Raw genomic sequence first — 19160 nt, 5'->3', positions numbered from 1 at the left:
AATGTGTGGCAACACTGTGCTACCTTAAGCTGCCATGACATGCATTCAACACAGAGGTCCAGCTCAAAAGATTAACTTCATTTGCTTTTCAATGAACAGTCAGCCACCAGAGAAAGCTTCATCTACATCAAACATCTTGTTCAAACATGCATCTTAACAGTCCACAAAGCAGCCCTCTTGCATGTTTATGGTTTGAGCAAACAGACAGATCAGCAAGAAAAGATGTGCATACACGAAGTGTGAGCCTCAATAGAAGGTGCACAACATCAGATAGTATGGCGACTTGTTTTAGTCGTTGCTCATGCATATAGAAAATTTTGGGGGGAATGGTATTTGCCTTCAGTGCAATCTGCAATGTGCTGTCAAAGGGCGCTTTCATTGCAACATCTGGTGCCCTGACATGCCGCAATGAGCAGAGGAGCTTGGACGTGTATACAGTTTGATAATTCCAAAAGCAGCCAATCTCTTACAGTGTGCTCAAATTGTAGACAATCCACTATCTATCACAGGCCAATTCGACTGCGACTGTAAAGTATGCAACATACAAAACGTAACAAAGTGAGCCAGCAACCTACACTATGGTGAAGTGTGTATTTAAAGGCCTATGTCAAAACATGATGCAGAATTCCCCAAGAGCCATGTACTTGGCATTACAAGTGCACATGCTGTACTTGGATATTCAGAATGTTTACCAAACCAAGATACCTGCATCAGTGATGCAGTCAAACCACTTTTGCTAGTTTGGTGCCAGCATACTTTTCTAATCTGCATTAATCCTAATTCATTCACCACTTCTTGTAGCAGGAAGAGGCCCATTCTTTAACTCCTTGATGTGCTGGTTTTGTTAAAAAATCGCCGCCCATGTAAATGGAGACAAAAATTTAAAAACAATGTTTTTATGTTTAAGTACACAGGGCATTAAAATGCAGCTACACAACGTGTAATTAAAACTAAAGTGAGCTGCTCACCAGCATGTGTCTATTTTGAGGCTTTCTGATGAACCTAGTGAGATAAAGGTTCAGATTCTGCTTGGCCCCTTTGTTTTTGGCCTAAACTATGTGCAATATAATCTAGGCCACGTGTAAGACATAATACAGACTTCCTTTAACATGAACATGAAAGGACATTGGCAATCTATTTTACGAGAAATTTGGCTTAACAGGAATGCACTGAGTCTATGGTAATGTAAATTAAGGCTTACAGACTCTTCAGCTTACAGGGGATTTCATCTTCACACAGTCCATGTTAAAGGTGGTCTAGGCTGCTGGTGAACCTATATTACATTTTGTTTAGGGCAACAAGCAAGCAAACATGTTGAAAGCTGTAGCCGCAGTCAACTACAGGCGTAGAAAAAGTGCCCCAAAAAAGGGTCACACTCCAGATGCCAAGCTTTGCGAGTGACTAAGATGCGGAGTCGTCCCAGCATCAGGGCCTCACCTCTTGAAGCTGAAGCGTCGGCCTGCCGTGCCAGCGGGCATGGATTGCATCACAGAGCGGTACACTTTCATGGCTACAATGAGAACACAGAGGAGCATGGGCCCAAACAGTGCACCCTGGAAGCCCAGGCAGAACACACCACCCGCTATCGCCAGCCCAGTCAGGAAGGGATGACCACCCCTGCATAGCGAGGAAATTGGCATAACCACCGCGAACGAGGCAGCCAGTGTGTTCACGGAAAAGCTGCAGCGCCGGTTTTGAATGTAGTCTGTAGGTTTCAACCGAGCAGAAAATGTCCTTATTGACAACAGTTATGTCACATCGCGTCATAGACACTAAAGAAGAATGTCGAGTTTAGCTTGATTGATAGATAAATAGCTTCTCCCGACTTCAAAAATTCAAATTCATTTCATTTCACCAGAAATGGTCTGGATGGCTGCCTAGGTTAACAGCTGCAATTAAACAGCTTGACAGAGGCTCAGGCAGTCGTCATGTGGCACGGGCACATAGTGTTTAGGGTACAATATACGCAATAATGTATTCATCAGATTTCAGGAGAATTACCGATTCAATCAAGTTGCAACAGAGGCCTATAGATAGGAATGATGAAACATATTAACAGAATACAGGTAAACATATGGAGAACTCTGCTGCTGTGGTTTAGCTTACCAAGAATGGAGGCCTGCTAAGCCAGAGAAGATTCACAAAAATGCCAAGATGAGAGGTGATGCCAGCTTGGAAGTTTTTACACCAGGCATTCTTTGTGTCACAGGTTTTGACCTTGTGCACTTGGGACAGTATGCGCGCTTCGCGCTTAGCCAATTTTTCAACTTTTCATTGCAATCTGAAGGAATCAGACTTGGCCCCAAAAGTTCTGAGAAATGTTTCTGCATGGGATGGTTCCAAACTGGAGTCAAGGCATTGAAATCCGTGGCATCACAATGACACACCGTTGCTGTAGTTCGGGCGTGACATTCAACATGGGCAAGTTCAGTCTCCATTCCTTTTGCTAGTAATAAAAGATTTTCCGACAAATGTATAATGCAGATAAAATTCTGGAAGAATACTTTACGGGTATGAACTGCATAAGTGTTACACTTCCAGTGTCGCTTTAACAATCAGGCTGCCAGATCACTTAATACTCAGTTTGTAAGACTATGCACGATCTGTTAGTCAAAATCAGCTTAAACTGATGACTAGTCACAATTAATCATTAGATTGTTAGCACAGCTCCGCCCTGTTTCATCTTCCTGCCTGATGTCTCATGTTTCGTGAACTGGTTTGTTTTTCTTGTCATCTGGTTTAGCCAACTGCTGTGTAACCAGCAATCTGAGAACAGATATCGCATGCAAGAGAGATACTTGCCCCTTAATCTCGGCATAGATGGCACAGTCAACAAAGTAGGCAGGTGCCAGCTGGCAGATAAGCATGAGAAGCGCCTTGAGACGCTGCGCTTGCACCAGCCACAGCTCCAGCACAGCTGGCAGGCAGGCCCAGTATGCACCAATGAAAGGCACCGCTCCAAACAGGGCTGCCAGTGCTGTGGGAAAAGGGAAGCATGGCAAGTTGCACAAAACAGTCAAAAGTGGAGCTGCACTAAATCGTAACAGGTGCTTGTAGTAAACGGCAGGCCATTGCCACTGGCCAACTGCTCCTCTTTTGTGCTTTAGATAAAGCTATGCTGCAAATTATAATCACCATGACAACTTTGTCCACTGCCACTTAATAACATGTAATATTGTTCTTGTTAAAAATATAAATTAACGAGTGATGTCTTGCCGATGCTTCAGGCCGCTGAGAAAGAGGGGAAGGGAAAGATTTAGGGTGGGTCAAGGGTGGTGAATAAGGAGACATTGAGAGGTAAGAAATAAAACACAAGATAGCATGAAAGACTACTTTGCCTAATGCAGTCTGGGCGAAAAGGGGCAGGCAGATGAACATTTCTTTAATGAACAAATGAAAATGAGTTAGCTATTTATGTGGCTAACATCATATCCCACACAGTGAGAGCAAGTGTTGGAATATTTTAGGATATGCATGCATGCATATATTTATTGCCAAAAAATGCTTAGGTTAGCATATTGTATACTGTGGCCGCTAGTTCAAAGCAACTTGAATACAGCTTTACAGATAACTGAACTGGACCAAACTACATCCACAATGCTTATGTGTTGAGGCTGGTGCAAAAACTGTTACACTTTCTTTATCACGGCCAATAAACGTAGGTCATGAGCCAGCCACAAGTGCTACGCCTGATTGCAAGACTCTCGGCACCCTTATGGGCTTGCAGTGCCATCTAGAATACAGTCTATAGAGTAAACTATTGTTTTCTGAGTAGATTTTTTCTTCTCTCTCTCTCTTCTGTGTGGAGGCACTTTTTAATGAGCATGTAGAGATGTGCACCCAGAGATCATGAAGAGTAGCTGAGCTCTCACGTGAACAATTCCAGTATCGAGAACTTTCTGTTAATAGTAGCAATGAGACTGAAGATGGTGTTAGGCCATAAGATTTTGATTTGGACGATGAAGATCCTCAAAACTAGCTTAGACCATCATGGGCTTGGGCTATTCAACAGCAAGCTTAGTTTTCTGCCTGTTCACAAATGACCGATTTCTTGCGCTCACTGAAATGTTGTAAAAGTCATAGAAATGTTAGAAATTTATATCTTACTTTCAGTCTCTCTACGGCAAGCTGACTACTGCCCACCCAGTAGGGTGTGACATTTTGCCAAATAGTTGTTGCAACCACCAGACACAGACACTTGCCTGTGTGCAGTAGACAACAGTCTTTTTTTTTTTTGTATATCACTTAATTCCCTTATGAGCCAGAACTCAAACTTTCATGTATAGCAGGCAACTAAAGTGGGAACATTTTGGCTATTTAAAAAAAAAAAAAACCTTTTTTCTACTTTATCAGCGAAACACTGTAAACGTTTTCTGCGCACTTCAGCAAACTTTGTTCGTCACAAATTATATAGCATTACCATCAAAATGTACTTTTTAAATTTATACCTTTCAGAAGCATATATATTTAGCTTTATATTGATATACAGTATGCCACTGTAACCATTATGGTATATTCAATAAAAATCATTACTAAAGCCTTGAAGAAAGACTTTAGTAATAATTTTCCTTACTCTGGGTAAAGAAACAGTTGTCCACACAACCACTTCAGCCATAAAGTAGGCAAGTCACTGTCACTCCTGCATAGGTCTGGTCACATTGATGTCCAGCCTTAGTGCTCACACAGCTTTGAATTGCATGTATGCTATTTCTCAAGGCAACAATTAAATGCCCTGGAACTTTTGACAATTCCTAATTTCGTTCTTGAATCACTAATGTTCCTAGAGCTCTTGTTAAGCCTTTTCAGGGTACACTTCATACTATCCCTGAAAGATTCACTAGAACCTAGCATACGCACAGATATGAGTGTATGCATGCACGTGTCCGCTTAAAACCTAGCATGCCATTTTGATATTGTTTGTGCTAATATGCTGGGCCAAACTTTTTATTCCCGACTTTTTCACATTTGTGATGTGTGTCCCCAACCCCTAATTCTGGAGTAAAGTTAATGCAGTCACTGGAACAAGCCACGCTAAATGGTGCACTGATGTCACACCCTGCTGGGATTACAAAAAGTTGGAAGGCATTTTCAATCTCTAATTGAGGTTGACAAAGGTCAAAGTCTTTCTGGGTGAGTCGGGAGTGAGAATGGGGTGCGTGAACAGTGTAACTTATTGTGAGAGCCACACTGGAATGACCCCATCTGATCGACATCAAGTAGAGGTTGAATCACTTTCCAAATTTTTTTTAGTGCATGCATAGCCAACACACCCTCCGTGCATTTCTTTGTCCGCTCTTCCAATTCGGCTTGGGTCAGCAATTTCTTTGGGAGCAGAATGGCAATGCGAAGATGAGTAGCGATTGTCGGTATCATTTCATGCCGCTCCCCTGATGTACAGAAATACGTGCTGAAGGCAGAGCCACCGTACTGAAGGCACTCTATCACGTCACCACTCGTGTGAGGACAGCAGGAAGGGCGTCAAACTTGCACTATCTTCAGAACCTGCCCACATTTTTATACTGCACCATGTCAAGGATCGACCTATAACAGAGCCTAGAAGTTAGAAACAGACAAAGTGGTGGTAACTCGCCAATACTTGCCAATGAAGAAATTGTCTTCAAAAACAAACTTATGTCTTTAAAACTTTCATTCATAAATGTTGCTGGGTTAATTGGATTATGATTGGCAAACACAAAAGCAGAATATTAATGAAGACGAGACATGCCATCCTGCGTCATTTCACGTCGTTTTTAACTTTGGCAAATGCATGGGTAGTGTTAAATGGCAGTGTTAAGGTAAATGATGAAACAAGAAAAATAAGATATCATGGAACTGAATTTTCTGGCTTTGCAAATATATATATATATATATATATGAGTGGATTGTACAATGCATGACCAAAAAATTATGTTAGCACAATCGGCCTTCCTTTCCTCTTCTCCCTCCCTCTCCATTGCTAGCCCCTCATTCAACTAATAATTTTGGAAGCCAAATCAGCAGAACATTCCAACTAACTGCAGTGAATTGCTGGAAACTTGCACTGGTAAATTTGTGTGCTCTTTCCATATGTGGCTATGTTAAGCAAACATTCTCAGGCCTTGCATAATAATTTGTCAAAGCTGTGATGCAGCTTTACTTAAGCCACCCGCCACAAACTGTGCCTTTCTTGTAAGAAGAAGTATTTTAATGATTGGAAAATGTAGAGAGGTCGGCCGGATAATGGAGCATCTGGCCTGCTACTCTACGTAAGGGAAGGGGAAGAGGGGAAGAAAAAGGGTCACAATGGGGGATGATAATGGGAGGAACGAGGTGAATGACACATTACACAACTGGTATCACAGGCGTGAGTCCAGGCCCGTGTCACCTAGGAAACGTGAAAGTGCACGCATTGTCTCTGTCGTCTGCCAACTCTGTGGCCACGCGCCTAGCAAGAGGTCCTCCGACAGTGGTCCATTGTGTAAATGTCTCAATGTATCTGCTAATGTCAGTCTTTCTCGCGCATACTCAGGGCACACCACGAGCACATGTTCTATAGTCTCTACAGCGCCACACACTGAACAGTCCGGGGAGTCTGTCCGTCCAATAATGTGCAAATATTTGCGCGTGAAGGCGACGCCTAAGCGCAGTCTGTGTATCAGGCATGTATGAGGGCGTGGAATTCCACGCAGAATGGGAAATTTCATATCGGGATCCAGGCTTTTAAGGCGGACGTGACGAGCGTCTGGCTGGGCCCAGTATCTTCTCGTCGCACTCCTCATTAATTCCGACAGGAGGCATGTGATGTCCCGTCTGGAGAATGGCACTACAGTTCGCAGACCATTGCTGAGGGCGCGCCTTGCTGCAGCATCGGCCATCTCATTACCGTTGAGCCCACAGTGTCCCGGGATCCATTGGAACACTATGCGGTGGTGTTTTTCTTGAGCGTATGAAAGTAGCTCGGTGATCTGCAGGGCCAGAACCTGATATGCGGTGTGGCGCAGGAAGCATCCCAAAATTTGCAGCGCAGGGTTTTGAGTCCGTGAAAATGCACCACTCTTGAGGTCTTTCCCCGCAAATGTGGCGAATCGCTTCCCGAATAGCCACAAGCTCTGCAGCAGTTGATGTTGAATTATGGTCTAGTATGAAAGCTCGAGTCATCTGTTGGGCTGGTATCACCACAGCTGCTGTCGATGCCTTAGATGACGCGGAGCCGTCTGTGTAGACATGAACATATGTCTGGTATTCTGACCAGATGTACGCGAGAGCAAGTTGTTGTAGTCCACTGACGGGAACCAATGATTTCTTTAGTATGCCGGGGACATGTACGCATACGGAAGGTTGAGCCATCACCCATGGTGGTTTGACGGGGTGATATGGAAGGGCATAGCCTGATGTTATGTGGGGTAGATGGCAGCGGAGTGCACTTGTGAAACTGCTGTCCGGTCGCTCATGTAGAACCGACATCAATGGATGGCAATGGTGTCGTGTCAGTAAGCGTAAATACACACGAAGTGGTTCGTGGGACAGGTATATCGGTAATGGGCATACGTGGGCTTCCTCAATTGTGCCTTTGTTGGAGGCACGCCGTGGAAACCCGAGGCATATTTTGAGTGCCTGCGCTTGGACGCTCTCTAATGTCCGTAAGCAGGAAATGCTCAAGTTTGAGAGTATCGGAAGGCTGTATCGAATGTAGCCTACGAAAAGAGACTGATAAAGTCTTAGTAATGAGCCTTCCGTGGGGCCCCATTTCATGCCTGTTGCGAAGCGAAGAACATGGCAAAACAGATTAAGTTTTTGCTTCAACATATTAGCATGCCTCGTCCATGACAAACCGCGGTCGATGATAATGCCCAAGAATCTGTGGTGAGAGACATAAGGTATTATGACACCGTTAATGGAGATCGGGTAGCGGCAGACGGATTTGCGCGTGAATGCAACCACAGCACATTTTTCGGCAGCTAAGCGCAAACCCTGACGCCGTATGTATCGTGAAGTAGATGACACAGCTCGTTGTAATTTCGCACGTAGTTGTGGGCGTGTTGTACCAGAAGCCCAGATGCAGATGTCATCTGCATATGCACTGATGTGGATGTGAGGTGGAAGCTCGCTCACCAGGCCAATCAGTGCCACATTAAATAATGTTGGGCTGAGAACTCCTCCCTGAGGAACTCCACGGCATACCTGATGACGGTTAGTGTCTCCATCAGGCGTGGACATATAAACGAAACGGCCGCTGAGGTAGCTCACAATCCACAGGTAGAGCCGGCCGCCAATACCCAAGTCATCTAGGGCATCGAGAATGGCTTCATGAAGGATGTTGTCGTAGGCTCCTTTGATATCTAAGAAAACAGCGGCGACGAGTCGGCGTTGACGTTTTTCATGTTCCACTGTAGTAACGAGGTCAATGACTCTGTCAATTGAAGAACGACCCCGCCGAAAACCGGTCATCATGTTCGGATAAAGATCATTTCTTTCCAGAAACCATTCGAGCCTCGCCAGGACCATTCGTTCCATAACTTTGCCAACACAGCTGGCTAATGCAACTGGGCGGTATGAGGTAAGCTCATAAGGAGTCTTTCCAGGCTTCAAGAGAGCAACCAGGCGGCTGATCTTCCACTGCTGCGGAACAATACCGGAGACCCATGTGTCGTTGTAATAATTGAGCAGGGCAGTGCGACCAGCCCTGCCAAGGTGAGACAGAGACGAGTACGAGATCCCGTGCAAATGACCAATGTAGCCAGAATGTCCATAAACTAAATAAAAATTCAATGTCAAAAGCAACTAAGCTCCCCATTTCAACTGCACTTTGTGCATAAGTTAATAGCATACAAGAGTAGTGCCAAGGCCATTCCACTAGACATGTTCAAAGCAGTGATCCTGTATACAAAAAGATCTACCACAACAGCAGGCTTTCCTAGTACAGCTTTGCATTGAAAATATTCCATGGGAGTATTGAACCAGAATATCAAAAACCAAGTTATGCTTTGTTCATGATTAAAAAAGCAGCGCAAAAAGCAATGGCATACATTCAAATGAAAGAAATACAGACAAGCGCTGCCAGCCAACTGAAATTTCTTTGGGCAAGGCAGTGCTATTTGTTTAATAATACTCTCACCTCCTCCATTTAAAAAAACATTCCTTGTACAATAAACCTTAGTTGCTAATGTCACTGTTCAGTTGCTAATTTCAGAACTTTGTGACAGAAGAGCTGCTTTGCACTGCTCTCCTATGACGAGTTTCATGCACGCTGACAGCTGCAGATACACAGCCTTCAAGGAGCAATTGCGGCGACTGGGATGCTCACCAGTGGGAATGTACACCATCTTGACGTCGAAGAGCGTGTGTATTAGCCACGTGTAGAGACCGTAAAAGGCAGCCATCTTGAAAGAGGCTGCAAAGACACCTGCAACAGCTTCCTCAACAGCTTCGCCCAGGCGGCTAGCCGAGCCTGGCAACATGCTGGCAAAGAGATCAAGTGGCTTGTAGCGGTCCGTGCTTGCACGAAGAAGGTAGAAGAGAGCAGTCAAAAACACGACCTGCAGACAACAAACAACAAGCAAGGGCTCATAAGAAGAAAAAAAAAAACAATGAAATAGCAGTGTGAAAGGATCTGGTGGAGAAAGCGACAAGCTGACCATTTCATGTGACAGTGAAAAGCAGTTGTGCTCAAACTCATGCACAGCGCAGCAAAGCGAACCCATTAAATTATCCATAACAAGTGCTAGTCTGTACGTAAGAAGCACAACTTTATACTTTTACAAATATGCAAGATTAATAATGAATGCATATGGCTTTACATAGCCGGCCCTCTATGGTTTAAGATGCACAAATTTTGGATAAATCAGTATTAACAAAAAAAAAAAATCTACAAGGTGTCTTAAATATGGCAGCAGACTTAATTCTGTGAGGTGTGAACTCATTTATGGTGAACTCATTTCTCCCACTGTAAAGACTACTATCTTATTTTTGCTTGCCTGTTATTCCTCCAAATTATTGTGCTCACTCACTACAGGGAACTAGACAAAAAGCCAGTGTTTACAATGTAGTCGACTGTAGAGAGGCATGCAGTCGCATAAAAAAATGTATTATGTTGAATTCCAATGGCAGAGTCGGAGCAAGTTTTTCTGCTCGTTTCGGAGCAAATTTGTTCTAATGACAGAGTGAGGGTGGGAGTAAGGTGTTCCAATGAGAGAGTCGGAGGGGATTTAGAGCGGGAGTCACTTCGTGGAGCAGAAAAAGATGCTCTGGCAAAATCGGCGGAGTGGACCGGAACTCTGCGTGACGTATTTCCTTTACCACGTTTGTCTGCTGGGAGGCGCCACTGGTCACGACTCGCGAGGAAGCAAAAGCTGCTGCACGCTTGGCAAGATAACCATTCGGCACTTTAAAAAAAACAACAGGTAAACGGTGCTGAAGAGACAAGTGACCAGTGCGGCGGTGCTGGGAGCAAACAGCGGAAGGAATTGACAACACGCAAGGTATCCTGGGTAACTCGGTGATAGAACTTCCGCTTCTGCCTTGCTCCGGCGGCACAAATTGTGTTCCACTCGCGGATCTGGAGGCGTTGCTCTGCGCCAGAGTTGAGTGCTCGCTCGCGGAGTCCGTCAGCTGCTCCAACTCCACCATTGGAATTCAACATTAATCTAAAGTAAGTAGTAGTGAATGCCCTGAAGTTCAATATAAGTACATGAACGAAATTTAGTACTCTCAGACTCCCCATGTTTATGTAAGCTAGGTTTATTTAGTTGTAATGTATAGGTTTATGAAACCTTTCGTTTGCAGTTGTTTGGCTGTAGGCTTACACTAATATATCTTTTTCGAGGCTGTTCACCACTTGAAAATAGTGACAACAGGCTATTTCAGAAATATTTTGCCGTAAGAACTACTTCAATGTGTTCAGCAGAAGCGGAGTTACTGGCAATCAAACATGGCATCTGCTGTGCTCCCGTTCCTTCTTCAATGCCTTGCACTGCTAAGGCTATGGCGGAATGGGGCGTGCCCACAACACTCCGCCTTCTAAATGTCACAGTGGAGTGCAGTTCAATTTTCATTTCAATTATAACGTAGACGCCATGACTTCCGATTTTTGTGCCTACAACGTGCTAAACATAAGCCAAGCGTAGTTGTCTTCAGCGAGCCACAGTGCGCTTAGCCAGTGGACTCATGGCAGTAGTCCACAGCGGCCATGGTATTTACACGACAACGCCGACCGCAGCTACCAGTACTAGCCGTGTATAAGAATCCGCTTTATTACGAAACAAAGCACCCAGAAGAGAGTAAGGAGGCAGGCTTCTGTTGAAAAGAGGGTTTGAGAGAAAGGTTACTTCGCAATCCGCTTGCGAGCTCCACACACGACAACAAAACTTGCCTGAGATGTTCACAGCAGTGTATGCTACCCGCGGACTATGTCATTAGCATAGAATAAAATTTATTGACAGGAAAGACAGAGAGGTTGACCTGAGCTAGTGCGCTCTAGGCTGCTACTCTGCACTGGGGAGGAGGGAAGGGGAGTGAAACTACTGGGATGGGTGAGGATGATTATAGAAATGGTGAGTGCTTATGTATATGAGACAGTTTCCTTGCTAGAGCAACTCATCGAGCTTGGTGTCCTGCAGAAGATTCAACAACACTTATTTCACCAAGCACGTGGAGTGGTTCAGGGCCGCCAGGAATGAGGAAGTTGCTGTGTTAAAGGCTCCATGCTTTCCAGGGTACTGTTATAGACAACTGGGTTGAACATGTCAATCATGCTTTGCATTAATAGAGTTTGATGAGACTGGCGTGACCACACAGCACAATGAAAAAAAAAGTTTTGTACTCACAAAATTCAGCACAAAGTTGAGAACCGCAGTACCACCGCCAAACAGGATTGAGATTGTTGTCGTAAGCAGGCTGAGAACGACACTGATGTTGCCCTTTAGCAGGTTCCATATAGATTCGAATACCTGAGGATAAGAGCCACATAAATACCATAAGCTGTTGAGCACATAGGCAAAAGCCTGCTAGATGCTTCAATGCAGTGCACTGTTTGTCTTCATTTGCAATGTTGCTACATCTATATGGGGTGTTGTGTATCCACAAGGCTCAAAGGGTGAGAAGCTGATTGAGCTTAAATGCATGTTTGCTCCAGCTTTTAAAATTTTACAGGTCTAACGTTTGATCAGGCAAGCCAGCCGAGTATGGCATTCGTTAACAGCCAGATTTGCTTCTCATTATCTTTAGTACTAATGTTAGGGTTGTTAAGATCTAGTTTCATTCCAGGTCATTTTATCTAAATTTTATGTGAGCACCTCTCACCAACTGTATATGTGATTACTAGAAGAGAACGAAACAAGATATCTGGTTGAAAATTGCAGGATGTTGAGAAATGTATCTGTAGATACTGATAGGAACCATAGAAGCTTTATGGGTAAATCCTACAAGCTGCTACAGATAAATAAATTACAAAATTGCAACCTCGCATCTACAATGTATGAACGGTCACTGTAGAAAAACCACAGCACCTAGGTGCACAGAACGTTGCAGGGAGTTAAGGTAGTCCTTCTCGACACTCGTGGCAGTTTCAAAAATACTCGAAGTAGGACGTATGTGGCAGCAGTTACAAATGAACCTGAGGTAGTACACTAGAGCCTGCAGTGATCTGAGGAGCATGCCAGAGAATGAAGCCACAGCTGGTGGGCTGAGCTTATCTGACAGCATGTCATTGGAGCACTGCAGCACGTTACATAATGCTCTGGGTGTAAAAGGTGGTGTGTTCTTTATTGGGCGCCTTTCCTCGTCATGGCTCCTGAGAAGACAGTCATGTTTGAAGACCAGAATATAGCTACAAAGGCTCATGCTTGCTGTGTAGTTTTAACCTTGCAGGTGTAAAGTGCCACTTAGTAGCTGCTTCTGTCTTTGGTTTATGCTTACTAAGGACTGCATAAATCTGGTATCTCGTTTCTGGCCTTTTTTCTTATTGAACCATAATGATTGCTTTAAGGGCTTATAACATTAAAATTTTTAATTCACTTCTATTTTCTTCTCATTAGCTCACTTAACACCCCTCGCTTCCTCACTTCTGCAGTCCTTTTTTTTCTGCTTTCTTCCTTGTCTCTTATTTCAACAGCTTCTGCCTTTTCGTTGCCACCATTAATTTATTCCAAATCATTACCTTCTACGAGTTTTCCCTTCATTTTTCGTCTGCCATATGTACCTGCACACTGTCCATGTCACCATCGGCTTTATTTCTACAAAGACTAAGGTACCTGACCGTTTGCAGAAGCTCACTAAACACACAGAATTCAAATGTCATACATACTTCCTCATACATACATACTCAGCTGGCCATGTGTAATAATCTGCTGTTAGACGAATGTTGTTTACAGTAAGCAAGTTACTGTTTAGGAAAGCACTAGTCTAACACAACAATCATGTCACTGGATAATGCAGAGTCATTGGGCACACAAACAACAAGTTACAATCTGGAAGAGCATTTTCTGTATAGCACCCACCGACATAAGAGTGCCGATGTTGTCCCGGACAAAGCTGGTAAAGAGGGAAAAATCGAGGTTGCGCAGGGAATCGGTAAGAGCATCCCAAGAGGGCCCATGGTGCAGGGTGGGATCATCACTGGCATTGCGTGCCACCCACAGGTGGTAGGCACGATCCCAAAGCTCCAGTGTCTGCCGCTCAACTTCCAACTTGTGCGACTCGTCTGCATCATCCAGGGCTCGTCGCACCTGCATACGAGAACGGGAAACACTCAGCGGACGCTGACCAGGACTGAAATCAAATGAAATTATGGGGTTCAACATTCCAAAGCACCCCCAACGCAGGGCTCGTGCTATCGCCCAAGTCAGAGATCTAGGGTGCCCCATAATGTGGGCACAGCCACCTACAACAAGAGACCTACAACAACTACGCAGACTAGAACGACAACTACAGCTCAACAATTGGCATGACCAATGCACCCCATTCCCAGCACCTCCACGAACCTTGGGAAGGAGGAAAACGCTCATATGGCCTTAGGCCCAGACCCATTACCTATCTACCCAACACTTCCTCCATTGCATTACGGGCCCCCACCTCAGTGAAGCAAGTGTAGGGGCTTCCCCAATACAGCACACACACTCTGGGTCTGCCCTGACAAACAAAATACAAACACCAATACTCAGCTCACTAACGTAAAAAACCGCAGACATTGTAGGAACGGTTGACCGATCCCTCACCAGTCAGCATTGCTGTGCTAGCCAGGCTGACCACAGCCTTTGGCCACACGGAACGAAGGAGCAGAGCACAGCAAGAACAAGGCAACAGCAGACGACGATGACGTCAAGTCCTCTCATTCGGCCCCATCCAATGCCTCGTGAAGAGCACAAGGCAATGAAGCTCCGGAAAAGGGGCTTAAGAAACGAAAGTTTTATCTCTCTCTCTTTATGAGAGACACTGTAGTGGGGGTACTCGATAAATTTTGACTACCTGGGGTTCTTTGCAGGGACACTAAAGCAAAACAATAAATCAGTCTAGACTGATAAAGTGTTGTTTGAAAACTTATTGTCATTAATTTCACTATAATAGGTGTTGGTTATCATAAATGAAAACGGGGGACAAAGTTCAATGTTTTGAATTTCACACCAAAGCCTCAATACCGGTATGTCAGTGTGACTTCGCGGATTTCGAAGTATTTTTGCTTATTTGGAATACTGTTGGCACAAGTAAATGTTTCCAATACTTGCCATGTTAAGCCCTTGGGCCCTTTGAAACACATTGTAGTCCATTTCTACCATTAAAAAAATTTACTGGGACCTAACAGATGCCATCAAAATCCATCACAACAAGGCAAGCTGGTGCGGGAACTTCAAGGTGGCATTGGCGCCCATCTAATGTTCATGCAATTTTTTTTGGCTTACCATGTGTATTCTAGTGGCAAGAGTGTGTTTTAGGCATTGTGGAAGGGTTATTTACTAATATACAGGTCAAATCATTTTTTTGTCTTTAGTGTCCATAAATGATTTTGTTTTCCGCCTCCATCTCGGTAAAGCCACCATGGTTTGGAATCGAACACGTGCGTCACTGTGGCAGGTTGGGACTACCAGCAGCTGGTCAGTGGCTACAATACGTCTGGCTGCTGTGCCATGTGTAACATTGAGCAAACCGAGTGAGAACATTATGAGCAAAGTGCCTGCTTTGAAAATTGTTTGGTACTATGATACACCAGAAGCAGTGGAGGGGAAGGTTTAGCTGGAACACATGCTTACTCTTGCCTTTTTATTGCCATTACTGAAACTGCCTATGCGTGAACACGAGGAGATTTGCAATTGTACTATTGAGAGCTGGATTAACCCCAGCAGTCCATATTTTTGGTTGGAACGAAACGGTTCATCTCCTGTTACACCTCCTCCCATGTACTCGCACTAACCTAGGAATTCGTATTCTTAAGTGAATTGTTTCCTGCTCTCTGTTGAAGATAAATCGACATTTTGCATCGGTATTCTAGCTCAAACCTCTCATACATGACAGATTTGCAGCCAGAAAGTGGAGATGGTAGCAACACCTGTGTTTCAAAATTACAACATAGCTTTTATTTCAAAATCAATTTAATGAAAGTAGTACTGTTAAGCAGTCGAAGAGGGCAACGCACAGCTATAGCTCTCCAGCTTTAATTTGTCATTACCATTCATATTGGGTCTAAATTTTGCGCCTAAAGAAAAGAGCCACCCTCTAGCATAATTTGCACATAAACTCTGGATACATTGGCATGGCTTCACAAGATTAAAAAATACACTGTACCAATATGCTTGAGGACGAAGTAGCCCTACCGTTGAACAGCAAGCAGCAAATTTTCGTGCAGGGTTTATAAAAGTGCTGCACACCCATAAATGCTGTCAGGTGTGACAACTTTCTCATGATTTGTTAGCAGGCACATTGTGCGATATTTTTACAAAGACATTAAAATTGGCTCCTGCACATTTAGAGCATTTAGAGGGCACTGACCTTCTCAGCAAGTGGTAAGAGGAACAGAAGGAGAACACACAGTAGCTGGAGTTAAATACCTTACAACACTTTACAACGCTTCAACTACCTGGATCTTAACAATAACGACACCAAATTGTTCAGTAAAAGAAAGTGATACACAAATAAAGTTCACACAAGTTCAGAGGACGAGAGAGCAGCGTTTTCTCACCGCGCCACTGATCCACTGGCGCCCATAGAGGTAGGCATCTCCCAGCATTGAGTCAAATGCCCCCTGGGCATTCCGCAATGATTCGGGCAGCAGTTGCTGGAGCTCTGGGCTGTTGACAACAGTGTGGTTGATGAGGCTGCTTGTCACCTCCACCAAGTGCATGCTCTCGCCATATACCTGGGCACATGCACACACACCCTGTGATGTCTCCCGGCAGTCTATTGCTGCACTATGACAAAGCTGCATTGGTCTCAGTTGCATGCAACACCCAACACCAAGTAAACCAGCTCTATTAGAGAGAAGGATGTGTATCAGGACTACAGTAACCAACTGCAAAACAGTTCAGAGCACAACATATTGTTTGCATGTGGTTTCGAAAGGCTAATGTTTCAGCTGCTGGGATATTTGTTATGCCACACAGCTGCCATTAGAAACAAGAGGAGCATTTACACAGGGCAATAGGGGAGGCCTAACATCTTGCCAGCAATCATTTGCCTTTTGGCATCTTTACCAGCTCATGTTAACTGCTAAGTAGCCATGTGCCTCAAATGTATTCATCCAAAATTATTTTATTGGAAAGCATAGGAATATAGCACTCGTACTCGCACATATACACGGGCATTTTCAAAAGGATACATTTAACAGTGTTTACTACGTTTACAAAGAAACACAGCACTTTTGTGCTGCATTATTTTGAATGCTAAACATCACCAGCACCTGTGTTTCATAGTCTCCTGCAAATTCCATAGGAGACCTCCAGCAGGCTTAGTCAGCTACTGCCCCAGTTGGCCCCCTTCATGGATGCCTATGTTTGCATGAACATACAAGACTAAGGCTCTGCAACATAAATTATTTGTTAGATAGCTACACTCATGTGAACTTTCATCAATGTCTTATTTGAACTGCTTTGATCTAGGACAATGGCAATACTTAAGATGCCAGAGCACTGCACGTAGACGAGTTATAGTAGTACGAAGAAGTATTAGGATTGCATTAAGTTTTGCACCTATACATGAACAAATCACCATAAATTGGAGAGCAAGTTGCTTCCATACTTTCCAGGAAGTTTCGACTACAGTGATGTGCTTATCCCCAATGCTGGTCATAAATGTTTGCCAAGATGGCAACCAGCAATGACAGTCGCTGATTGAATTGTGACTCACTACTTGCTCTTGAAAGATTTAAAGCCTACTGACGGTCATAAAGACATATTAGAAAAATACTGCGAGACGCTGCTCCACATCATGCAACGGTGATAAAGTGGATCACTGAGGTGTGTCATTTTGACGCAGAAACCAAATATCCCTTCAAAGAGTGGAAACAGATCATCTCTCTACCTCCAAAAACCCGAGTGCAAACATCTCCATGAAAAGCTGTAGCATCCATCTCCTGCAATGTCCAGGGAATTATGCTCACTGACTACCTCCAGAAAGGCCAGACAATAAATGCTGATTACTACTCGAGCCTTTTGGAAAAGTTAAAACCAACAACTGCAGAAGAATGTTGCTGAAAAGCTTGAGTGTGGTGTAATTTTTCTCTCCAGGTCATTGGATCCTGTCCACAGAGGGCAGTTTCATGGAAGCAATAAAGAATTATGGCTTCCAACTATCAACACATCCACCTTAGTTACCCGATCTCGTAATACCAGATTCCTCTGTTTCCATTTATGAGGAAAAGCCTTGAAATGAAGGCATTCTTCAACGAACAATGTAGTCAAATTGACTGCTAATTGTTGGTGCAATGGCTAGAATTGATGGCTGGATGACTTTTTGGAGGGGTTGACAAAACTGGACCAAACATGGAAATGCGCATGAAAATGCTCAGCAACTATGTCAAAAGATAGGAAAGTTTAATCAATATTAATCAGCCACATTCTATATCTGCGAAAAACTCATATCCAATGCTTGGAATAGCCCTATAGTAGTAATGTATGAGTACTAGATGAAACATGCTGCCATTTGATCCACATCGCTCTGTGACACAAGCTCAATCTTGGTTCAGGATAGTAGCAATTGTTGCTTTAGACTGCACTGAAGCCCCTCTAAAACAAAAAAGCACTGCAAGTTTTTCCAATTCTCGTGAAACGTACATTGCCTGTCTCAAAACTACAAACAGGGTAATGAAATTACAGTTTGTTACACAAAGCATAAGCCGCAATGTAAACAAACCTGCAAAGCGAGGAAGATGGTGCCCACAGTGGCCAGGAGAGACACCAGCAGCAGAATGCCAATGGTGGTGAGAGAGTCTATGGACGTTTTCAGCACAGACACCATCTGAAATTAAAGCAGGGCTAAGAAGTTGGCACACACAAACATAACTGCCTTGTACTTATTACACATATTTTTCAAACATCAGGTGTGTGTTGTTACTATGAGCGTACCAATGCTGTCCAACATCAAATCACTGAGAGCTAATTAGATCACCTTCAATGTAAGCTGGAACACTGCAACTCAACAAGGTCAAAGAAGCAAATTCATTTAAAAATGGACTAAGAGCTGCAATGATTTACATCACAGCACCAAGCCTGCAGTGCTGTCTATTTCTAATACAAAGTAATCACTAAAATATTCAATGTTTGGTGTAATGTAGCGTTTATAACTGTGGCCATTTTACTAATTCTTCTGCTGTCCACAGTGGACACAGATTTAGATGCCTCAGACAAATAAGCATCACCTGGCGATAGCAACATACATGCGCTTCTCAAACAACAGTTGCAATGCAGAGAGACAATAGTAAAACAGCCTAAAAAACAGTAAGGTAATGACTGTAGCTATAAGTAAATCCTTAACAAAGCCCATAGCAGAGTCAAGTAAAATCCACAAGTGCATTTGTGGATTCGTACCGTTTGAGCAATCATCGCAGCAAATTTCCCTAGTGATATTTGTGTTACACACTCTATTGCCTAGGAGTTGCACTGATTCACATCACGGCACCAAGCCCTGTCAAAGCCAAGTAGATCTGGCATTATTGTTACTGTACAGGGCAAGCACAAAGGCTATCACAAAGAGGGGGGAGG

The 19160-nt window shown here is 43.8% G+C and overlaps 1 protein-coding gene across 1 annotated transcript in view; it reads right to left on the bottom strand.

Moving 5' to 3' along the window:
* Positions 1–19160, bottom strand: part of LOC142583108 (transmembrane protein 245) — a 50929-nt gene that overhangs the window by 10866 nt on the left and 20903 nt on the right. Inside the window, exons 8-14 of the mRNA XM_075693432.1 lie at positions 18313–18417; positions 16145–16321; positions 13473–13700; positions 11802–11924; positions 9284–9515; positions 2803–2977; positions 1438–1617 (exon numbers count right to left, since the gene is read on the bottom strand). Coding sequence (XP_075549547.1) covers positions 1438–1617; positions 2803–2977; positions 9284–9515; positions 11802–11924; positions 13473–13700; positions 16145–16321; positions 18313–18417 — 1220 coding nt within the window. The remainder of the gene's footprint in view (positions 1–1437; positions 1618–2802; positions 2978–9283; positions 9516–11801; positions 11925–13472; positions 13701–16144; positions 16322–18312; positions 18418–19160) is intronic.

This window comes from Dermacentor variabilis, chromosome 5 (assembly GCF_050947875.1).
Source record: "Dermacentor variabilis isolate Ectoservices chromosome 5, ASM5094787v1, whole genome shotgun sequence".
Classification (NCBI taxonomy): domain Eukaryota; kingdom Metazoa; phylum Arthropoda; class Arachnida; order Ixodida; family Ixodidae; genus Dermacentor; species Dermacentor variabilis.
Note: the sequence above shows the minus strand (reverse complement) of the source record. Positions and strands in the feature narration are given on the sequence as shown.